At 32.8% G+C, this 26,295-nt stretch overlaps 1 protein-coding gene across 2 annotated transcripts; it reads left to right on the top strand.

Moving 5' to 3' along the window:
• Positions 1–6,171: 6,171 nt before the first annotated feature.
• LOC149908596 (transmembrane protein 135-like) lies at positions 6,172–26,067 on the top strand. Of its 2 annotated transcripts, none has more exons than XM_090102061.1 (9): positions 6,172–6,357; positions 9,109–9,239; positions 11,097–11,223; positions 14,565–14,716; positions 16,815–16,926; positions 19,054–19,206; positions 19,620–19,760; positions 20,247–20,413; positions 23,818–26,067. In XM_090102061.1, exons 1-9 carry the CDS (start codon positions 6,187–6,189, stop codon positions 23,879–23,881), a joined length of 1,218 nt encoding a protein of 405 aa, XP_089958187.1. In that variant the 5' UTR covers positions 6,172–6,186; the 3' UTR covers positions 23,882–26,067. The 2 variants fall into 2 exon arrangements, with proteins under 2 accessions (XP_089958187.1, XP_089958189.1); XM_090102063.1 differs by lacking the exon at positions 6,172–6,357 and adding an exon at positions 7,592–8,047 and having other exon boundaries at positions 23,818–26,066.
• The last annotated feature ends 228 nt before the right edge of the window (positions 26,068–26,295 follow it).

Raw genomic sequence — 26,295 nt, 5'->3', positions numbered from 1 at the left:
AATAGGACTTACCCGTTTTGATACTTTAAATTAAAAAATATTATATGTAGGTTACTATAATATTGTTTGTTGTGGTTTGTTGATTATAATATAATTTTATGAAAACTTATTACAGAGTTTCCAATACGGCTATTTGCCAAGTCCAAGCTGTCCAAGTCAATTTTATAATGTGTGTATCTGTTAATACTTACGAAAATAACATAGTTTTATTTTATTTTTATTTTATTTTATAAAAAATTATAAGCAGTCTAGTTTTGATCTACATTATCATTATATCGATATTTTCACATTTTCAATTCACCTCGCTTTCAGAACACTTCCCTTAATATCTCGTCGTCCATCGGAATTCTTGGTGTCGATATTTCGAGTGACGTGCAATTCCGTGGTCATCTGGAAGAAAAAGCAAAACTGGCCTCTAAAAAATTGGGCGTCCTCAATAGATCGAGAAATTACTTCAAGCCAAGTCACCTCCTATTACTGTACAAAGCGCAGGTACGTCCCCACTTGGAGTATTGTTCTCATCTATGGGCTGGCGCCCCGCAGTGCCAACTTCTTCCACTTGACCGCATTCAACGTCGAGCAGCTCGAATTATCGACGACCACAGGATAACCGATAAGCTTGACCCTCTATCATTGAGAAGGGACTTAGGGTCTCTCTGCATATTCTACCGAATTTATTATGGGGAGTGTTCTGAAGAACTTTTCGACCTTATTCCTGCAGCACAATTTCACCACCGAACATCTCGTCACAAAAACCTCTACCACCCACACCACCTGGATGGTTGGCGAAGCACAACCGTGCGCTTTATGCGCAACTTTCTTCCGCGTACTGCTTTACTATGGAATAAACTACCTAAGTCTGTATTCCCGAACAGCTTCAATATGGACACCTTCAAAAAAAAGAGCTTACAGCTACCTGAAAGGCCAATAAACTACCTATTCCCTAATCCACCGATGGCATATCCTATTTTACCCTATATATATCCCTCTTCAAGTAGGCAACACCCGTAACATCAGTTGCGGTAGTCTATGGGCGGCGCACTTAGCTTACCGCCAGGCAAGGCGTCTGCTCGTTTGCCTTCTTATGTTATAAAAAAAAAAAAAAAATTTTCACATGGCATACTGATAATGAATATACAATTAATATAGGTATGTGTAACTAATAATATGTATTACCTGTATAAAAGTAAAATGTATTATACATGTAAGTATGTACTTACATAATGTTAAGTGGATATCTCATTATTAAGTACAGTATTGTCCACCTATGTAATATGACTAATAATATTGAGGACAAAATAAAAAATAAGCAGTATCAAGATCGTTCAGTCCATTTTCCCTAGGGTTGCACACTCAAAATTTTGATTTCCCTAATTGCCATCAGATTCTAGTTTACCTATAATAAAAATATACTACATTAATTTAGTAATTTAATTCAAACTATGCGTAAATTTAATTTCATACACCAACACAGCTTATAATTTTTTTAAATACATAAAAGTGTACAGTTGTATTTATTTTATTTAAATAATTCATCTATTAGATATTGTGTTACATAAAAATAATTTGATTAATTTCGAACCCATGGACGTATAAAAAAAGACGGACGCCGTTTTACGAACAAACAACGTGAAGCCACCGTAGTAAGCTAGCGATCGTGTAAAGACAATAAACACGCACACACTCTCACCATAGTAAGCTAGTCGGCCGCCATTACGTCGTGAACTACCGACTGATTAACTGCGTCACTGTTTCACAAAAAATATTTAAAATGCCGTCTTGCGTGGATAAATGGTGTCGCAACAGTACAATTTTAAATAACGAAACACAAGGGATTACATTCCACAGGGAAGCAAGTTATTTCTTTTATGTTTTAATTACAAAATTATAACGGCAAAATTTAATGAAAAAAATACAGCCGCCATTGTCATCAGGACAGCTGTTACCATAGTGTTGCCATTATTTCAAAATTTCATTCTCCCGAAAGTCGGGGAGTTGATGTAAAGTTAATTAATTTTAAAATTACGATGAAATAAGTTCATACAAAATGCAAATTTGTTTTTGCATTTTCTTCTCACAAAAACATGTATTATATGCTAATTCTTATATAACAAACATATTTAAAAAAAATATCACAGCCAATTAATACAGTCTATGACATCTGTTATACCTAATAGCATCTACAGACGCTCCGATTTGGTTGGTGCCAACCATCCGACCACGACCAAATCGGAAAGTGTAGAGAGCGGTCGGTCCGACATAGTTATTATTAATATTGGTTTGACGTGGTCGGATGCGCCGGCGATACCGACCAAACCAACTTCCTATCCGATCCAACCAAATTGGAACGTCTGGAAGCTTTGTTCCGACCAAATCGGCTCATTCCATAGAGTAATATAGGTAATTGGCTCATTCATATTCGCAACGCCGCCGGTGTAGGACGTCAACATGAACGCCGAGGGAGTTACGGTCACCGAACGTGACATATTAATAAAATTGCTGGAACTATATAAAGAGTTTCCCTGTTTGTGGGACTTAAGTAACAAAGATTACGCAAATAGAGATGCCAGAAATCAAGCGTATTTTATTATGTTAGAAGTATTAAAAAAAATTGACAGTGCGGCTACATTAAAAACCTTAAAAAATAAGTTGTAAGAGCCGCATATGACTGTAATTTTCTCTATTTCTATAGTAGAATTTAGCCCATTCTCTTCGTACTATGGTCAACTGACATATTACTCTGTGGTCAACTGACAGCTGGAGACATTTAATTTTAAGTATACGTGTGGTGCTTCTAAATTGCCTCAATAAGGGTCTCCACATTCAAATCACTTATATACCAGGTCATACTGGTATAGGGGGTAATGAGATGGCTGACTCTTTGGCTAAGTCTGCTACGCAAGTGGGTTGCAATACTCACTTCAGTAATTATAGTCAAGACCTTGTTCCACTATCAAAATTGCGTTTGGATGGGAAGTGGTTGAATCTTTGGCAAGAGTCCAGCCGCACAAAAGGTAAATTCTATTGGGATATACAGCCTACTATTCCACACAAACCGTGGTTTTTCCGTTTTCGCAAATTTGACAAACTAGTAACATCCACTATCTGTCGACTCCGCTTCGGCCATGCTTGTACTCCTGTCCACCTGGCGAAAATTAGAGTACGTGATCACTCTATTTGTGAGTGTGGTTTGGATGAAGGTACTACTGACCACTTATTCTTTGAATGTACCAAGCTTCGTTCTTCATTACTGGATGTCCTCCCTCCTGAAATCCCTCGTCCCACAAATTTTAAATGTTTGTTGACATTAGTGCCTTCCAAATTTGTTGAAATTCTATCTAAATTTATTTCCTTTAACAAACTAAAGTATTAACCCCTTATTATATTTATAAACTATATTAGTGTATCCTGTAGTCTGTAATATATATAACCTGTATTGTCTTATGTGTTTGTTCTAGCCGCTCCAAGTTGATCAAAATTTCTGCATTTTCCCACTCAGTTCCAAATGTTAAATGTCACAACCGAACAAGTCTAACTGGCTGAAATTTGAGTCCTGTCTCTCCCATATATACTGGACATTGGCGAAGTCCCTTTTTATTGGGTGGAGCCATTAATTAAGAGAAGAAGAAGAAGAAAATTTCAAGTGTATGTATACTGAAATCGTATGAAGCATGTTTCCTATTTGTTTGGTTATAAACTGACATTTTATTTATTTTATTTTATTTATTTTAATAATAGTTAAGGAAACATTACCTCCCCTCCCCCCAATATTGGTTGAACAAGTTTTCATACATTTTCCTTTGGTTTCGCGTCCAGTGGTTGATTCGTCAAAGCTAAATAGTAATTGTATTTATGCATAGGTTCTAATAGTTAGAGTCTGTTAGAGTACACATAAAAAGTATAAAAAATCGAAAAATATTACTAAAGTGTGGGGTAATTTTATTGCATCTGGCAATCAACCTTTTTTTTTTATAGTGGAGAATGCATTTAGGCATACCCAGGGCACTCGGGGGAAGAGCCCTGGGTTATGTCGGACTCACCCTGCTGAGTGCAGGGTCCTACCGACTAAACTCCACTGTGTTCCGCCGTGCCGCTTTATTGACGGGGCCGCGGGTATTCGGTAGAACCGCGTCCGCAGAATCTGGCAATCAACCTGGCACACATACATGGATGTGTCGCCGCCATTACTAGGCTTCACTCCATGTGCGATCTCTGTCTACGATGTGCGATATACCGTCCGTCTTTTTTTATACGTCCATGTTCGAACCATTTACCCAGGTCATATTAATTTGCTGCTAGTTCCAGTAGTTGGCAAAATGTTAAAATTAATGCCTCGAGAATATATTTTTGGTGTATTTACACAATGTTCCTGTTCGCTCGCCTCGTGAATTGATATAATATTCGATAAAACCAGATAAAACATTCATAATATTATACGAGTGTCGACACTAACCACATTCGTACTGGCCGATTAAGGAAAGCTGGCATCTTGACAGTACTCACACATATGCAATTTTACTATACAGTATATGTTCAAAAATAAATGCGACTCTAGTTTAATTATTGTAGACTTGAATTGTAAAATGAGTGCGTTGTAGATAAATATAATTATGAAAGCTCTCATAATTTATATGTAAAATTACAATTTAAAAGTAACTCAATCGATGAACTTAATTATTTGTTCTCATAATCAATTGTAATATAGTATTGATAATCATTCAATTATCAAATAATAATTAAATTTTATGTCATATTCAATCAGAACGATATAAACAATACAAATAACACGTGCGTTCACTCACAAGAAACAATACAAGCGAAACCCTAGCACGTAAGAGATAAGGCTACATTACAATAAAAGCTGTATTGTTCAGCTATGTATGAAAATTTTAACTTACGGCGTTTACATTTTGTTTACAAAACTTATTAAAATGATTACATAATTAATTAACCTGGGTAAAGTAAAAAAATATTCTTATCCGCGTGCTGCGAAGTATGTATCTCGTCGAATATAGTTAGTAGTAGATATACCTAACGTCTTTGTTTAAATTACATCACCCTGTATTTATAAACAATTGCAACATAAAAACAATAATTGTCCCCTTCCCCCTCATAAGCTAGTCTGCGCGCGAGAGAGACAGACAGACTTTTCATGATGCGTATGCAGTATGACGTCACGCCGCGCGCGTCTTCACAGACACTACACATGTGCAATGTTTAAATGTGTTGACGTTCCAGCTCTTCTTAATCGGCCAATATTCCCTTTGATTATGTCGTATTAAAATCGCTCCTAACACGAAAACGCGAATCTCAAGACGAATAGTGAATGCACTGTTTACGCGTGTTTATGCGTGTTCGTTATTCGCCTCGCTATACCAACCATTGTGTAAATATGGTGTAAATGCATCATCAAAACGAAGTAACCACCTAGTAAATATGTATTTAACTATATTTTAGTAATCTATGTTTCAAAAAACTTGCAGCGCTTATCCAAAAGTTTTAATTAATTTAATAAATATTTATTTTCAGTACCTAATTAAGCTCTTTAAAATATATACAAAATTTTCGTGTCACAATGGTAGTAACCATACTCCTCCGAATCGGCTAGACGATTCTGATGAAATTTTGTGGGCTTATTGGGTAGATCTAACAATCGGCCAAAATCTATTTTTCATAACCCTGAGCGATATGAGTATGGCAGAACATTATTTCTCTGGACAGCTAGTTTAATATTATATGTGCAACACAACTCTGGGACAAACGTATAATAATTACCTAGTAATTCGTAGTAGCAGATGAACTTTACCTAAACCTATCAATAATGAGTATTATCACTGAATACACTTTTTAAGCTCACACAAACCCCTCAAATATGTAGATAGTTTTATGTATAATATATGCTTATAATTTATAGTACTTAATAATCATATTATCTACTTAATTTATTTTAGAACAGAAAGTACCACACTACGAAGTACATCCCTGCTATCAGTACTATTAATGAGCTGTAGGTACTGAAATTAATTGAAAATTAATGCAAATAAAATTCAATTAATCGGAAAATCACACTTTGAACTTGTATTGTTTTTGTTATAAACGTTTCAGTATATCTTTCGCTTGCACGCGTCAAAAGACTATAAAGGGATTTATTTTAATTCTATACAATATATTGTAAAATTTATTAAAATGGTGGAAGTCAGTAAACATCTTGTACAAAATACGGACTTAGTTAATTATACTTGTGCACAATTACTGCATCCATACACGGACAGTTGTTTTGAAGCATTTCTAACGATGCTTCGAGCATGTTTCAGAGGGTCTATTATCTTTTGGTTTCCCATACATGGATATTTTTTCGTAAGTACAAGATAGTATTAAATGTTTAAAAAATGGAAGTACATCAAACTCAATTCTAATTTATTTATTTGTTCATAACCCTCTGGTACCACTGTACTAGTATCCCGTATCAATAATAATAGCATATAAGTGAAAATTATTATTGTGATTTGTGTGGTCGCATAACACATGTAATTTCTTAAACAGGGCTTCTGTGTGTTGATATTTGATACGTATTTTGCATTTGACAAGGTATAAGGTAAGTATGCAAACCAAATGACAAGGGACTCAGGTACCCTGGTCGTTTGTTATTAACTTTTTAGTTCTTAATTAATTCTCATACATGCCGTATATCAGCATTTAATAAATTAAAAATACCAAGCATTGTCATTTAGTCTTAACGTTGACCCCTGACTTTTTTATTAATTGGGACCCCATACCGTTGAGCTAACTTCACGCTAACTTAGTGAGTCAAAAACACTTTTCTTAAAAATAAAGTGTGGGGAAAACTGCTCTAAGGGAATACGCGTAACGTGTACCTATTACGTTTATAAAACACTAGCTGCTCCGCGCGGTTTCACACCCGTGGCTCCACTCCTGTTGCCCGTAGCGTGATGAAATATAGCCTATAACCTTCCTCGATAAATGGGCTACCTAACACCGAAAGAATTTTTCAAATCGGATCAGTAGTTCCCGAGATTAGTGCGTTCAAACAAACAAACAAACAAACAAACAAACTCTTCAGCTTTATAATTTATATATATATATATATAAAACATACGAGGGCGTATAATTTGTAAGTAATTAATTATTTATTTAAAAGTTTAACAGGGTCAAGTCACTTTTACCCATAACAATTTAATCGGTTTAATATTATGTAACTTTGAGTGATTTCTTTAGGTGAAAAGTAGTGTGGTCTGAAACTATGCAGATATTTAATTAATAATTAAAGAGTTGATTTTAACAGGATAGAATTTTATTAATAATTCAAACAAAAATTTTATTTGAATTATTGGGATTACTGAACAATGAAAAAAAAATATATAACCAATGGTCATGATGAAAACATGTAAAACTTTCGTATTAATAATTCTTATTGAACGAAACCTCTTGGAACGAAATCAACGATATTATGATCCACTTAATAAGATCATTCCTAAATGTTATGACATCTGTCGTCCGTTAAGATGACAGCTGAAGCTTGACACCTGACAGACTGACAGTGATAATTTACATTTGTCCGCGCATTACTGAGTTTGAGCTAGAAATTTGTGATTTGAGTTTTGGTATCACACCGTTTAAGTTCTATGTTTGCATTAATTATTATTATTTCTAACTGTTAGTCCACTTGCAAGCGGAAACTCGTTAAGAAACTAGTCGAGTGAAGTCGTGTTGAAAGTTAAAAAAAATGATTATTTATTAACGTATTAGTTATTTAAAGTTTCAATTCACATCGTCATTGTATTAATTTGTTATTGGTACCTATTGTTGTGTACCAATAAAATTGGTAGTATAATTTTTATTGTGAATATTTACTGAACAAATCACGACAATGGTAGAGGCTAGTAAACTATGGTTTGAGAGCGCATGTAGTGCGTCCGATTGTCACACGTTAATCCATCCATGGACAGCAAAATGCAGCGATGCAACTGCATCCATGTTACTAAGTTGTATAAAAGGGAGCTATAAGTTCTATGCCATGGTTTACTTGGTAAGTTTTTCATTATGTCATGGGATTCTAAAGTAACAACTAATATTTCAATTTGTGGTGTTGAATGTTGATGATTTTCAATAGAAAATTTTATATCAATAGATTTGATAGATCATTATTTCACTGTTTTCTGATACTTGGGAACTCAAATTAAGTGGATAATAATTTACATTATTAAAGGTATATTTATCTATTGTTATTATTTGATATAACTATCTTCCTATAATCAATTCTTTACTTAATAATATGATAAAATGATCAATGAACCTACTATATGATAAAATGTTTTTTTTTAAATTACTATATACATATTATATAAAATATGCAGATTATGATTTTTATAAGTATAGTACGAATATTGCAGAGTCATATCTTTTGTATATTTTCCACTTGTTATTACTTATTAGCACTGTACATTTTTTAGCATAAAATTCATAATCGGTTTTAAACATGCTATTTTATCTCATATCACTGTATTTATCAGTTCTGTGTGTAAAAAGTATGGCCTTTATCTGAGTAATTTGGATTAGATACAGAGTACTTCTTTATATTTTTTTACTTTTCTTTATAAAAAGACCTCAAGTATGTCAATTTTTTACTCCACAAACAACTAACACTGATAAAAAATCATGCCAATCCAATAGTTTAATGTGATGTCAAAGATGGATAATTAGGAATATGTTGTTCAATATTTCCTTATTTTAATTACACACTTCAAATAATTTATTTATCTATGCTTATAAATTGGATACTAAAATTCATAAAACCATAATAAAGTATTTAGTAACATAAATAGATATTGTGGTTTAACTAAGTAGTAAAATTACTTTAACAGTTATTTAAATATAATTAATTACATATTATTTCTTTACTATACATGGATTTGAAGTTTTACACACTGCTTCTGCAAAAAATCCTGCATTTACATTAAAGGAATCTTTGTATGCAGGATTTTTTTCCAAGAGAAACTAAAATTAAAGGAAGGACAATACAATCATTAATACTAGTAACTTTTTTTACAGCATATTTGCATGAAAATTCATATTTTATGTTTGTTTCAGATTCAAATATTAATGAAAGGCAAGAAATTAACTCAAAAAGAGGTCATAGAGCAATTTAAACTTTATTTAAAGTCTGGCATCTTTGGTCTCACAGTGGGAAGCTCCTTTGTGACCTTAAACTGTATTTTCAGGTAATCATTTATGATATTACAAAAAAATATAATTTATTTAACATTAACATAATAATGGTTAACTATTTACATAGTAATAGATAACTATCAAAAAATTAACTTGCTGGAGCAAGTTGATTTTTTTACACGATGATATAATAACTAACAAAAAGTTGTGGCTAGAATTAGCCAACTAAAATTGATATTTTGATTCTTAAAATAGACATGGATGTGTGAAATATACTTCTTTAATATATAATATCCTGCTTCAAAAAACATAATATTATATACTTTTATTATTAACCTTTTAACCGCCTACGTCGGATTAATCCGACAAATATTTTCGGGCCCATTTCGCCAGAGTCGTATATTTACGACCAAAATATCACTGCTCGTTTAATCAGCTTTTTTATTTAATTACGCTGTATTCTATCAAAAATATGTTTATATTAGGCAAATAGTTAACTAAGTAATCATTTACAGTTTAATACACTTTAGCCTCTTAATTAGGAGTCCTAAAAATAATGTCCAAAGTTAGATGAATTACTAACATTATTTTTAGAAAATTGTATTAATGTACAACGCCCATGACGACAAAATCCGACATGAGGGACGGGACATATGCGATACAAAAATAAACATAAATCAAAATATTTCTCGTTATACTGACTAATTAACTTTAAAACAAATACAGCAATTGTTAATAAAACATTTGTTTACAAATATTTGTGAGTATTTCATTTAATTCCTTTAAAATTAAGTAAATTTACATATGAAATGTCATCGATTCAATTGATGGTTCCCATCCCTAGCCTACATGTTCCGAAACTTACTTTGTTAGTACGCCCTGCGCTACGGTCGGATAAAGACGACCGCTTCTTACGTCATAAACGAGTGCCGACTTCTGGAATTTTCCATCAGTGTTGTGCTTGTGCATGAAGTTTTACGTTCGTATGTCGATAAATTCTCTGGACTGATTTTATTGTGAATAGTTTAAGTAATAAATAATAATTAATAAATCGTTCAAATTTTTAAACACTTTTTGTTTTACTGACTTGCGAAAAATGTCGAATAATTTCGTAAGGTACCTAAGTAGTATTCAAGTAGGTAGGTACCTATATCTCCACCAAGCTAAGTTAACACCTCGCTGGAATGCGGCATGTACCCGTATAATATAATGTTAAAAACAACAAATGCAAAGTAAAATCTAACAAACATTTGTTTACTTTTTTAAAGTCATAGCGAATCCTTTTTTACAGCCCGTACCTACCTAAGCCTCAGTGTGACGTAAACGACGCGAGGTGCAAACTTAGCTTAGTGAGATGTAGTTGTTAGTTAACCACGCTCGCAAATGCAAATGTCGTTATTAAAACGAAATATCGACATCACAAAGTTAAGTATTGCACATCCCTCTTTCTTTTAGGTATTTAATTTTCGATTCACTGTGCCGGGCGCTAGGGACACGCCAACTGTTCTGAAGTCGGGCGGTTAAAAGGTTAACTATTCATATATAGAGAAGACAGGCAGATGCATTAAGTTTGTATACATCTGTTTCATTGTATGATTTCCTCCCAGACTGAGAAATTTTTTTTCTTCATCTGCACGGGTAATTAAACCCAGGACCCTTCAAATCTATGCTCATGTACTAACCACTGTGCCAAAGAGGTTGTTGCATCCTATTCTATACAAATCAAATCAAATCAAATGGTTTAATCAAATAATTTATTGAATACTAATACATTTAACATATTATAAACCTTATGCAGGTGTTGCAATACAATATTATATTTAAATTACATTAATATTGTCACATACATTTCAAATTTCAATACTTATATTATTTTTATACTTAGTGATAATAAATTATTTTGTTGAAAGGAAGCTGTTCTTCAGTCAATTCTCGTACTACACAACAGTGCTACTACCATGCACAATCAGTGGACTTGCGGTTTATTTCGAACCACCTTACAGAAGAGTTATGGTCGTTAACTTGTTTGTTAACTTGGTGAGTATATTGTACTGTTTCCTTATGGAGTTATTTATCCTTAAAGATATAGTACTGTGTACAATCATAGGTTAAAGTAAGCATATATGTATAATCATAAGTTAACCATAGTATGACGTGTAATCATAGGTTACTTTAACCTACAATTTTAATCAACAACTCAACTACAACCTAGTATTCATGATAATTGCAATAGTTTGTTGCAATGTTGCTGATAATTTAGTTTTGATTTTGTTGCTCTACAGGCAAGAACAATAATATGTATTATCAACTTTGCAACACACAATGTAGCAACATGATAGCAATTCAGAAACATGTTGATTGTACTTTGTTGCTTAAAAAAAAGTTTACCATGAATATGGTGCTTATTTTTGATTTAAACAACAATTAGATTTCCGCCCGAGGGTTCGCCTTCAAAGTAAAATCCGCATAGTTCCCGTTCCCGTGGGATTTCCGGGATAAAACCTATCCTATATGTTAATCCAAGTTACCCTTGTGTGCTAAATTTCATTGTGATCGGTTCAGAAGTATTTGCGTGAAAGAGTAACAAATATACACACATCCTCACAACTTTCGCGAACTTTCGCGGTTTAAATCACTGCATAGTATAAAAAAGTAGCTTTTTCTGTCTGCATGCAGCATGCTTAAATCTTTAAAACTACGCAACGGATTTTGATGCATTTTTTTTAATAGAACGAGTGATTCAAGAGGAAGGTTTTAGTATATAATTTATTAGGTTTTAGACAAAGCTGGCGAAGCCGCGGGCGGTAAGCTAGTGACAAATACAGAAGTACTAAGTAGGTAACAAGTAAGTTATGCTGTAATACATAAAGATATTACTTTAGGTGATGAGAATTGGCATATAATTGTATTTTGTGGCACAAGATTGAAAGTTCTGTTTTTGCAATAGAAGGGTCTATTGCAGAAAAGGAAAGCGATGTGTGTTATTATGATTATGAGATTAATGTACATAAGTATTTCTTTGGTTATCAGTGTATTGCAAATATTCTGAAGAACAGGATAAAATTGAGTGTATATATTATAATTTAAGTTATTAATGAATTATAAGGAAACATTCTATAGTATTATATCTATTATATATAGAACTAGCTTTCCGCCTGCGGCTTCGCCCGCGTTTTCAAAAAAAACCCGCATAGTTCCCGTTCCCGTGGGATTTCCGGGATAAAACCTAGCCTATGTCACTCAGAAATGATGTAGCTTTCCAACAGTGAAAGAATTTTTCAAATCTGTCAAGTAGTTTCGGAGCCTATTCAATTCATACAAACAAACAAACAAAAAATCAAACCTTTCCTCTTTATAATATTTGTATAGATAAAATATTATAATAATGTAATAATTAATATAGTTGGGTCATTTTCAAAATATTTGTACATCACGAAATTGTCAGTAAACTGTTTCGTTAGGAAATGTCAGGAAGTTGTAAAAGTAAGGCTGTATTCAGAATAAGGTAATATTACATATAAAAAAGTAAGAAGTCACTAGTTAAAAAAAATATATATTTTTAGTTCCAAAATAATCAACAAACAATCAATTTTTATAATTCTCTGTTTGCTTTTCCTTTTCTTTTCTTCTATCATTAGCTTCTTTCCATTTTTGTCTTCGAGCTTCTTTTTCACTGTCATTAAGATCTGATATTTTTCTTTGTCTTTGTTTCACTTTCTCGAGGTGTTTTTTCCTTTTCTTTTCATATTTTTCAGGGTTTTGCTTTTTTAGTTTTTCAATGTATTTTTTTGCCGTTCGGCACCGGTTAGCGGCATTCTGAAACTAAAAAAAGCTGTTGGATATATGTATTTTGAATAAAAATAAAAACAAAAGTAAGCATCACTCGTGTGGGTGGAAAAGCGATCAACACTAAATGCAATAAGGCAAGCGTTATCCCATCAGAAACCACTTGTAAAATTGGAGGCCAAGACTCACTGATCCGCTTTCACTATAAAAAAGTTATCAGATCCCAGGAAAAGTCAAGTCCCTAAGCCCGACTTTACTAACCTTACATCATGGTTTAAAAAAGTATGGCCTGTAGTTACAAAAAAATAATCTTGAGAGATTTATTGTTTTTCTCCTTTATTTTTATTCGTTACATTAATTTAACACACATTTTAATATCTTATTTTCATACTTTACACATGAGACCACAGCTTTACCGTCTACAATTTACTGACGTCAGTAAATGTCAAGAAATTGTTCGTCAGTAACATGTAAAAAATAACCTAAGAAATACTTTTACACAAAACATAATCACATTTACCATTAGATTGAAAGTGTAATCTAGTACTCTAGTCATAATTTAAGTATATTACAATTGCGGTAGGTGAATTCTTCAAAATGTACTTACTTTTGTTGAGAATACGTCGTTAGGAAATTGTAACTAAATTTTTTGCACAGCACACTACTGGACTTCTTCCATGTCTGGACGACGAACAAAATGTCGGCGCGTTAATGTGACCTTACTTTTCGTGACATGACCAGTGTTGCCAATGATTAGAGTTAGATTCCTCTTCTTTGTGATACAAGAAGTTGGTTAATTATGTCAATAAATCAGTGTCACGAAATTGTAACGATTGATAGGGACATTTTTATAATATTAATTCTTCGTTTATTTAAGGTAATTTAAATAGTTTAATCTATCAGATATAACACTTCAAACATTGCTTTTTAATTATGATACAAAAAAAATAGGAAGTTTCATACAAAAATTCTGATAAAAATATTGGTTTTCATTGTCGTCCACATAGGGGACAATAAAAAAATGTATGGAGCTTTTTTTGTTACTTTATTTTCACATTAAATTTATGTAAGAATTTGAATCGCAATTCATTGCTTTTTATCAGAAATGATATGCAGTATGCTTAAGTTTAGTCTGTAAAACGTTAACAATGATTTATTTCAGTCGTAACCATATTTTTTTCGAAGATTTTTTAGGGGGACAAACATTTTGTAGTAATGTACAATTATTTTGAAAACGACTCAGTTACATTAAGTCAAAATAAAAAAGTGCAAAGTTCCAAAGTTCAAATAAAGATTTGAATTTTTAAAACCTTTGGACTGTTTGATTATGATAAAGTGTGCCAAAAAGCAAGTTGTCAAATAATTAAAGATAAATGGGAAAAAATAATTCATCATTAAGTGATAGAATAGAATAGAATTCAAATAAGAAATAAATATATGTTAACTGTGTACTTTTTTGTACGGTCATCCAAATAAAAGTAAAATAGTAGTAAAAATAGTAATAAAAATAACTAGATTGAAAGTTAATTATGACTTATTTTTATGGTACGATGTTTAATAAGATAAATATTTACTTAATCAATTTTTCATAGGTATTCGAATATTGGATACGCACACTAGAAATGAAAGGATGGTTGCGGCGGTCAGCTGGACGCGAAACTCTCATATTCATGTTGGGTAGTTCCCTCTTCTTCTATCTCATGAGGTTAGAGAGAGAGAACACTAAGAGGACACCATTGTTTTGGTAAGTTGCTTGGAATCATTTTGTATGATTTTGTCTGCTCTCAAACATAATATTTTCCCACATTTTTCAGCTTTTGATCAATGGACTCTCTTGCTTAAGTTATGTCTCAAAAAGTGTTTTCAATTACAATCTTAGTAATTCTAAACTGGAGGTCCTGGTATTTGTGCTTTCAATCAAACAAACCTTTGGCTATCAATATAATATAAGAGCCCACGACGGCCAGACTTTCCTTTCTTTCGGAAAGTTGAAAGTTTCTCTGTATATGTCTCCGATACAGATAAGAACGACTAGCGATTATCAAGTCTGGGTTGTGGTTACTTTGGCAGGAAACAGGTAGTGAAGGTGTATAAAATAGTACCTAACTTTCATTATAGTTTAAAAGCTAAATTTTATATATGTTACTTGGGGACCTATAATAAGACATTACCTTAAGAGCCAGACAGTTTTCATGGTTCTTACATCTAGCCAGACACATTTAAAAAATAACTAACATATCATCAAATTCACATAACTACCTAAAAGCGTAACAAATATGAAATAACCCACTAAAAACATTAGTTAACTAAAATTATTAAAAAAATAAAAGTATAATATATAAGTAATAAAGTTATTACTTATCTTTTACTTAGACTTATGTTGATGGAATTTCACGTATCCCGATGACTTTTTTATTGTCTCATCGAGATACGTGAAATTTCATCAACATAAACCCCCTCGATGAGACAATAAAAAAGTCATCGGGATACGTGAAATTCCATCAACATAAGTCTAAGTAAAAGATAAGTAATAACTTTATTACTTATATATTATACTTTTATTTTTTTAATAATTATAGTTAACTAATGTTTTTAGTGGGTTATTTCATATTTGTTACGCTTTTAGGTAGTTATGTGAATTTGATGATATGTTAGTTATTTTTTAAATGTGTCTGGCTAGATGTAAGAACCATGAAAACTGTCTGGCTCTTAAGGTAATGTCTTTTTATAGGTCCCCAAGTAACATATATAAAATTTAGCTTTTAAACTATAATGAAAGTTAGGTACTATTTTATACACCTTCACTACCTGTTTCCTGCCAAAGTAACCACAACCCAAACTTGATAGTCGCTGGTCGTTCTTATCTGTATAGGAGACATATACAGAGAAACTTTCAACTTTCCGAAAGAAAGGAAAGTCTGGCCGTCGTGGGCTCTTGATCTAATACAATTATTATAAACATGATTTCAAAGAATGAGGTTCGTGTTACATATTAAAGAGCCATTTATCAATATATTTCGAACATTACAATTACAAATATATTTCGAACGATCTTTGTGATAAAAAAGCAATTTCGTACACGGTTAAAATAATTTAAAACACTTAAAAAATACGTAAAACTAACAATAAACACACTATAATATCGTTGTTAGTAATTACAAAATTTGTAGGAGTATAGATATCGCTGTAACATTATCACTATAATAAGTTTTATTATATACCTATGCAAGAAAATTATATTGGTAACATTTGAAGATTTCTATCAAATTCGAGTTAATTGTTAATCTCGTAAGCTTAAAAATCCTTTTGACATCATACTCTCATATCATCAACTCAAACATTTATTTATTCAATTAGACTTCTTCCAGAAGCACTTTTGAAACATCGTAATCTACATATTTTTAACATTTACCACCGATTCGGAAAGCAACGGAGTAGAACCGGCAAGAAACTGCATAGTTGCTCTTTTAAATCATGTCAGTTTTACAATTTAATTTTCAAAATACATATTTAACACATTGAGTTACTATGTACTATCTTTATATATATAAATCTCGTGTCACAATGTTTGTCCTCGATGGACTCCTAGACCACTTAACCGATTATAATAAAATTCGCACACCATGTGCAGTTCGATCCAACTTGAGAGATAGGATAGTTTAAACATGTAGGTACCACGGGCGAAGCCGGGGCGGACCACTAGTCATCGTATAAACATTCGTATAAAATACTCGATCTAAATTTTTACAAGTTATTTCTCTAAATTTAAACATTCAATATAGGCACGGCACACCCATATCTGGAATTAAATGTAATTAAAGTTCTTATATATTTAATTCTAGGTTTTTCACGCCGCCCAGAGTTTCCAAAGAGGTCGGTAAGCCCGTAGATGGTATTCAGGGCAGGAGTGATGCCTGTCCGCATAGAGGCCCCTGCAAGAATTATATATTAAAGGTAATGTTGCCATATTGAATGCGTTAATTGTATATATTATGCACGTTTTGGAATAAAATATATTTATATTGAGGTTAATTTACATCTAGTGAGAAGCTATTTGTATTTGGTAGTATTTTGACTGGTGGCAGGATAGTATTAAATTGGTGTAAAGTATAAATATCAATGAAATATTGGTAACTGATTGAATAAATTAAATTTGAATGTTCTTTTGCTTTAATATTATTACAATTTTTGGCGGTGGAAATTAATTGTGATTTTATGCAGTTTAAACTATTACTGGTAACATATTATATAACTTGTTACATATAGCTAACATTATTTACTAGGAGTAATAGACGAATTATTATATAGTTATGCGGGGCTTGAAATATATGTACACATTATGAAAAAATCTACAATATTTTTTATCACATATTTATCGAAGACTCAACGTTATTAAAATTGATGTGGTCAAGGCGATATAGAATCGGTGAAACTAGTTTTTTTTTAATTCAATAATCGAGTAGGGATTTACTAAACCTTCGTAATATTCTTGAGATTATTTCGTTCGAAATTTGTTATTAATTGCGTCAATAAATGTGTCTATTTATTTCGATATTTTACCTCAAATTAATTTCCTCAAAATGTAGCATTTTCGCGCTGGTGTTTCCGTCATGTCTGTTTCGATTTCCTTCCTTCATTACGTTATAATTCTATTCTTTTTTAATCCATTAATATGTATTAACTACTGTTCTTTGAACTTTTGAATGTTTACGTAAGTAATTACTTACAGCGTTCATTTTACAGACAGATAATTATTGCCCTACAATTCGATATAAAGATTGACCTGTCTTGACTTTTATCGTCGTATAGGATTTTATATACAGCATTTGTTTTTCACTAATTAGCTAACTTCGATTATTTTTGAGTAATGGAATTACCTTTTGTAGTATTCGGCTTCGCAATTGCATAGCTGTAGGGTTGTTCGTTGTAATTTTTAGTTATAACACATGTTTAATTAAAATTTAAATTATTAAGTAATAATTATCAATGACGTCATATCAATTTAAAAAATATTTGTATACTAGATTTCCGCCCGCGGCTTCGCCCGCGTTTTCAAAGGAAAACCCGCATAGTTCCCGTTCCCGTTCCCGTTCCGGGATAAAACCTATCCTATGTGTTAATCCAAGTTACCCTCTATATGTGTGCTAAATTTCATTGTAATCGGTTCAGTAGTTTTTACGTGAAAGAGTAACAAACATCCATACATCCATACAAACTTTCGCCTTTATAATAGTATTAGGGCGTGTCCACATGTACACGGCACGGCGCCGTCAACGCGCAACGATGCGATGTCGCGGCGCAGTGTGTTGCCGCGTCATAGAAATTAACGTTGCCGTATCGTAAAAATTCACGTCACTATGCCGCAACGTTACAGGGCACGGCAGCCTTGGCAGAGAAGTGGCAGTCTGTAGCACAGTGTGATCAGAATTACCAGAATTCTGCGATTTTAGCAGAATATGAACCCTGATTTAGGGCTTAGCATAATACGCCGCACAATAGATAAAGTGGACAATTTTTAGCAGAATCTTAATAATCTTAACATAATTCAACATTTATTGTAAGTTAACTAGGTTTCATTGAAATAGTTGTGCTAGAAACATAGAAAAATCTATCATTTCCATTTTATGTAACGTTTTTGTTGGTGTGTTTGCCTTGGCCAATAGCCACCCTTCAGCAGAGCAGAAATTCAGGATTTTTTTAAATGTTTAGCATATTTTAGCAGATTAACCAAGCAACTAGCAGAATTTTTGCGGGGGTCATATTCTGCTAAAATCGCAGAATTTTGTTAAATCTGATCACACTGTGCTACAGACTGCCACTTCTCTGCCAAGGCTGCCGTGCCCTGTAACGTTGCGGCATAGTGATGTGAATTTTTAGGATACGGCAACGTTAATTTCTACGACGCGGCAACGCACCGCGCCGCGACATCGCATCGTTGCGCGTTGACGGCGCCGTGCCGTGTACATGTGGACACGCCCTTAAGATATATATACTATGAGTAGAGATCTAAGAGTGTTTACTGAAAAGATTACATAGACTATAAGATAAGATGGACTTATTCTAGAAAAAAAAATATTCCAGGGAGCTGCACAACTTTTCGGCGTAGGATGTTTGATGACAATGCTCCGTACGATCCTGCCCAGGATATTGACTCCCACTAAAGCGCTTAAATCGCTGAAATTCTCTCACTTGAAGTTGGGCTTGTTCTTTGGTGGATATATTGGTATTTATAGGGTAAGTTTGTATCGTATAATCATAATATTATATTAAAAGTTAGACAGATAATGAACTAAATAAATCCGTAATCACATTGCGGGGTTATAAATAAGGGAAGTTTATCTGTATATTGGTTTATTCCTAACAACTATGAATGTCTGATCTGACGCGAGAGCTTACCTTTAGCTTCGAATAACAAATAATGTACAATGCAATGCGTCAAACGATATCCAATTTGAATAGATCTATAATAATTGTTTTTTGTCTCTGTTTCTGAACATTAGTTACGTTTCCCTTTTAAAATTAATACAAGAATTCAATTCACCTTATTCAATTTTATTACAAGTTCTTTTATTATGTATTTACAAAATTCTTCTTTGTTGTAATAAGAGCAATTTTTTCTTTCTTTTAAAGTGATTTCTTCTTTTCAGTTGGTGGTGTGTATTCTATGTAGGGCTACGGGCAAAGACAGTGCTTTGTACGCGGCGCCGGCTGGATTCTTAGCAGGGGCTGCGTTTAGGGCTTCGCCCTCGTTGCCAATAGCGCTCGCACCGATCACGTCTTCGTTGCAGGTTTTAGTTTTTTTTATTCTAAATAAAATTTTTGAATTTAAATTTATAGATATGACATAATTGGATTGTATAAATTGCTGTATTACTCTTCCATTAGCCGTTCCAAACAACAGGCCTGGCTGATAATTCGGAATCAGAATTTTTTGCTTTGTTTAGAGGGTGGGTTAGGTTATTTTTATTTAAAAACCTAGATAATATAAATTTATAACCTTTATAATTATTATAACACAACAGCAAGCGTGAATAAACTGAATTTTCGCGTTAGCGTTTATGAAGTAAACAGAAGGTTCCCCCTCAAAAAGAAATGTATACAAGGGAATCCAAAGAATAAACATAAGTTGCAAGAAATATAAAATTTAAAACTTAAAATTACGTTATACTAAAGGTATGCGCTATTCAGCGACGTTTCAGCTATGTGCTAGAGGCCTTGTGAGCATTACTTGTGTCATGTGTTTAATGTACCCTAATAATAATAAATATTTCCAGATTTTAACCTCCTGGGCGTACCAAAAGGGCATGATCCCGGAACAATGGCCACTCGTAGAACTGCTATACTGCGTGTGCCAAGGGCTGCTGTTCCACGCGCGAGTGATGCACGAGGACGTGTGCCCGCGGTACATTGTCAACTTGATGCACACCGTCACCAGTAACAAGTGAGTGTTTGTGTTTGTCCAGTGTAACATACGTACTGCGACCATTTCCATTCAAATTTTTTTGAAGTGAAAACTTCTTTAGCGGCGTTGGGTATAAAATCTTAAACTCGCGTCAGGACACGTGACCTGATCGAAAAAGCGTAAGACGGATGGATATCAAACATGCTCAACGTTAATAATCAAGTTTTCACTTCTGCCGGCACTCCCGGAGTGCAACCCGTCTTTTTTTAGCTTTTATAGCGGCTCTACATTAGTGCTGTGAATTTACGCACGATGAATTTACACGGCGAATTTACGGCAAAAGCCGTGTCCTTCGTATTCATAGGATGCTCGCAATCTTTCGTGAAACTCGCTGTGAAATGGACATAGAAGCTACTGACAAAATCACTGACTCTGACTATTACTAATGCCCAGAGGCGGCTCGTCCTCAGGAGCACTGGTGCAGTGAACTCCCATAAATAATTATAATAAATTTATACCTGCTCATTATTTAAAATCTATCGTAAAAAACTCCAATACTAATATCAATAAAATAAGTACCTTTACACATTACAAATAAAATACATTACATACACTCTTGTTCATTTAATAAGTAACGCGCGAAAAGGAGCTTACGGAGCGCTCTCGATTGCGCTCCTATGAAACAACATTCAGTACATTGCCTACATACGAAATCCAATAAGAGTGAAAGAGAAATTTCGCCACAGTCCTGCGCGTGAAACAAAAGATTTACTATGGAAAAATAGCCATTTTCGGAGCGCCGCTCTCAAGCGACGTTGCGCATCGCATGACAGCAGCAATTGCGCGCGACGTTGCCACTCCTATATTATAAACAAACACTATGAATACGCTCGCGAATGCAAATTCGGGGATTTTATAATTTTGCTAAATAATAATTGAATTCGTTTTGAAATACTTTATAATTTTTAGTGTTTATATAGACACTAGATTTCCGCCCGCGGCTTCGCCCGCGTTTTCAAAGGAAAACCCGCATAGTTCCCGTTCCCGTGGGATTTCCGGGATAAAACCTACCCTATGTGTTAATCCAAGTTACCTTCTATATGTGTGCTAAAACTTAAAATTAAATAAATAAATAAATATAGAAATTTTCCTGGCTTATAAACATTTTCCTGACTTAAACAAATGTTCCTTATCTATATAATTATGCGGCAAAGAGAAATTTTCCTCGCGTATAGAAATTTGCCTTGTACATATATAGAAATTTTCCTTTCTTATGGAAATTTTCCAACTTATAGAATTTTTTCCGACTTATGGAAATTTTTCCTGACTTATCGTAATTTTCCCGGATTATGGATTTTTCCTGGCGTATAGAAATTTTCCTCACGAATAAAAATTTTCCTGACGTATAGAACTTTTCCTGAGGTATAGAAATTTTCCGGACTGAAATTTTCCTGTCTCAAATACAAGGAAATTTTCCGAAATTTTCCTGACGGATATAATTTTCCCTGACTTACACAAATTTTCCTGGCTTATAGAAATTGTCCTTGTTTATAGAAATTTTCCAGCTTATAGAAATTTTCCCGACGTATAGAAATTTTCTTGGCTTATAGAATTTTTCCTGGCTTATAAACATTTTCCTGACTTATACAAATTTTCCTTATCTATATAAATTTTCCTGACGTATATAATTTTCCTGACTTACACAAATTTTCCTGGCTTATAGAAATTTTCCTCACGTATAGAAATTTTCCTTGTTAATAGAAATTTTCCCAGCTTATAGAAATTTTCCCGACGTATAGAAATTTTCCTGGCTTATAGAATTTTTCCTGACGTATAGAAATTTTCCTGGCTTATAAACATTTTCCTGACTTTTTTTTAACAAATTTTCCCTGACGTATAGGAATTTTCCTGACGTATAGAAATTTTCCTGGCTTATAGAAATTTTCCTGGCGTATAGAAATTTTCCTTTCTTATGGAAATTTTCCAGCTTATAGAAATTTTCCCGACTTATGGAAATTTTCCTGACTTATAGAAATTTTTCCTGACTTATCGTAATTTTTCTGTCAATCGAGATTTCCCTAACTATTGTTAAAATCATTTTTCTAATTTTTACGACTGATTAAAGTACTCCCAACCACGCACCTATTCCCACCCACATCCCGTACGCTATGCTCTCTATCCACAGGCCGCGCGTGCGCAGAATGGCACAGTATCTGCATAGCTAGCGAACGTATAAACTCGCCCGGTCGTTGGGCGCTTTCACCAGGGCCCCGGAATTATGGAATTATTATTAATTTCATGAATAATATCATCATCATCATTTTTATTTAAAACAATATTAATATATTTTTCTTTGCCCGCGGATTCCCCTGATGTTAAATTCGCATTAGTATGAGTCGTTTCACCGCTGTCAAAAGTTACCCATGGCCATGTCACATTAAAACGAATAAACACACTTTCGCATTTATAATATTACTAGAGGTCCGCCCCGGCTTCGCCCGTGGTACATATTTCCGCAATAAAAGGTAGCCTATGTCCTTTCTCGGGTATCAAAATATCTCCATACCAAATTTCATGCAAATTGGTTCAGTAGTTTAGGCGTGATTGAGTAACAGACAGACAGACAGAGTTACTTTCGCATTTATAATATTAGTACGGATTTATAATGTGGTGCTCATTTTTTTGTAATAAATTATCCTGCTAACGCTATTGTATTTTCGTTGTTTTATTTCAAGTGAACACCCATACAATTTTGTCACGAGCCGCCTCTGCTAATGCCTGCTATTCACGGGTAGAGTAAACGGTAGAGTGAACAAGCATACTCTACCAATTTTAGTACTTTACTCTTTATTTCTATTATATATTATTACTCTATCTCTCTACTCTACCATTTACTCTATCTGTGTATAGCCATATAGGTTACTATAGTTACTATGTCACGGGGTGGCGAATGTGGATGTGTATGCGTCAACTCCGCGTGAAGGAGGCGCAAATACTTTGTCGCGGAACACAATCTTAATATATATAAATCTCGTGTCACAATGTTTGTCCTCAATGGACTCCTAAACCACTTAACCGATTATAATAAAATTCGCACACCATGTGCAGTTCGATCCAACTTGAGAGATAGGATAGTTTAAATATGTAGGTACCACGGGCGAAGCCGGGGCAGACCGCTAGTACTGTTATATGAAATGTTTGGGATACAAACGTTCAGGCCTGTTCACGGAGCTTCACGGCACTAATGTGGAGCCGCCATTACATAAATTTGGATTGGTCGACCTTATAACATGGATGGATTAAAATAGAAGATTGAATGCGAGATGGCTATCTTTTTACACATATATTTTAGAATTAAAAGTCTTTTCTGATCTGTTTAAATAGAATTTAGTCGTGTACATATTATAACTTCAGGAATAATATTGTAAATTTTTCTTTTCCAGAGCGGACGAAATCCAAGGTGCTTTTATTCAGAAAATTTTGGCGTACAGCGCCAATGCCATTTGAGTAGTTAGTGAAGATTAGTGCAATTAACACGATTAGTCATACAAATTAATATATTGTGCACGCGCCGTGCAAAACTGTGATTTTAAGTTATTATGTTAATTAGGGTTGGATGTTTTAGGTATTTATGGTTTGAACGGTTATCTTATTGAGTCATTCGTATTGTGTATAGAAAATTGTAAGCGAATGAAGACAAGATCTTTTTTATTACCTCTGTTTTGAGTAAAAAAATGTGAATGACTTATAATATATTTAGTAAATTGTATTGATGTACTTTAAACAACTAGACTCATAATCGCTAGAGTCGACAAAAATGTCCGTATATATAAAATAATCATTCAAATTAACACCTTATGTCGCTGCAGTAATGTTCAAAGTCGATTGTATACGTTCATGAGAAAACTCTACCTAATATACGCGTAGGCAGAGTTTAGTCACGGATAACTTTTGAGCGTGATTGTGAGTCGTTTATTGTATGACAATTTTAAATTAGAATTCAAATCATTAAGGGCCGATTTTTCAATGCTTGGTTAAAACTTATTCGTCGAGTAACGTATTAAACTACCATTTCAAATATGTATTCTACTTGCCCGTATGACAGTTTACATGTGACATTTTAATATGTTCGTGTAACACTTTATTGGACGGATAAATTTTAACTAAGGATTCGATTGAAAAATAGGCCCTTAAAAGGACAATGCTTTAGAAATGATAATACTCGATAGTTATATAATAAATATTATTTAATAGAGCCGTTTGAAACCATAAAGCTTAAAATTAAATCACGAATAATTAATTTATGGATGGCGTCATGGGTATAGTTTTAATTATTTTTATTCGAATTTTTGTACAATGGGTTTGACTAACTTAGATTTAAGGTACAAATAAAATCGATTATTTGTGTTATTTTCGTATGGAATACTATGTTCTTTGTAATGAACCTTCAAGAATCATTAATTTATTCAGCCTATGGGGAATTAGGATAACTTGTTGAAACTTATAGCAATAAAACGAATTTTCTATTACAAATTTATTCTGTACTTACTTAAATCTTTATGCACCTTATGAAATATAATCGATTTCAACTTTTTAGGGATTACAATTAAATATTGAATCTGTTTTTAAGTATAATATAGTCAAAGGTTATATATTCGACCAAATAGCACACAGTATATAGGTATTAAATAAAAAAGCATTTATTTGAGAATTAAGAATAACAACGAAAGAAAAATCGTTTTAAATATTGGGTTTACGTTTAGAAATATATGTTATAATAATGATAAATTTGAATATTTAATTTTTACATTGGCACTGATACACAATATCAATCTATCATTGTGAGTTTTAAAATAAACACGATTTTGTCCTACAAAGTATAATTTACATTATGTATTACTTTCTTCTAGTATTTTCCATGAGTACCTCTTTTCATAGATATTTTTTTTATTTTCTGGTGAAAAATCTTCGAAAGGTTCGAATGGTCTAAAATGAATTTAACCAATAAAATAAGCAATACTAAAACTTTAAACTAAGAAGAAAATTCATTCCGTAGTATGTTTATAAATATATTTATTTTTATATTGAATTGTCAAATCGGTAAACGCTTAAGGGCACAAAAGTTAATAGATACACAATGCATTTAGAACGATTCATATCCAAGTACGCACGCAAATATATAACTTATTTCATAGTGAATATGATATATTATCATATGCCTTTTATAAACCGTATTTTTTGTGCAACAAAGTCGTTTTAACTGTTCAATTGACTATTGGTTTAGAACTAAAAATATGAGTTACAAAATATAAAGGATATAAGATTTGAAAATGGGGGTTGAAATCGTCATAATATTATGCCGTGGAACAACGTAAAAATTGGGATGGAATTTTAAGTGTTTGTTTTTAAAAAATTGACAAAAATAGATGACGATTCAAAGTTTAAGTTTAAAAAAAAAATTCTAAGATTACTTTTATACTCACTTGACTTTTGAGTTGGACTTAAATTATGGATAATATAAAGATTTTTGTAAAAAAATGCTTATTTAATAAGTACATACTTTGTAACTTATATTTTGTAGCTCTATATTTGACATGATTTCCAGAATTATTACAAGGTAATTTACGGTATGTATTTTTACTAATTTATGTTTTAAAAGTTATGAGGCATTATTTAGGGTAGTAAGTACCTACTGGATTTGATTACCATTTATTATTGTTATATTTTTGGATTAAATGATTTTTCTATGGCTATGCGTTTATTATTTCGTTTCCCTCTATTTATCTTACCCACCACGAATATCGAATTGTTTATTAAGATATTTTGGTGATATTGTAATATTACAATGACATTATTAAATAATATAATTCTAATACAATATCACTACGTAAAGAGAGTACGTTTTAAATGGTAAGTATAAT

The sequence above is a fragment of the Colias eurytheme genome, chromosome 5 (assembly GCF_061535395.1).
Source record: "Colias eurytheme isolate Ceu_HAF_F1 chromosome 5, ilColEury1 Martin Lab GWU primary, whole genome shotgun sequence".
Taxonomy (NCBI): domain Eukaryota; kingdom Metazoa; phylum Arthropoda; class Insecta; order Lepidoptera; family Pieridae; genus Colias; species Colias eurytheme.
This window is presented reverse-complemented; position numbering and strand designations above follow the sequence as displayed.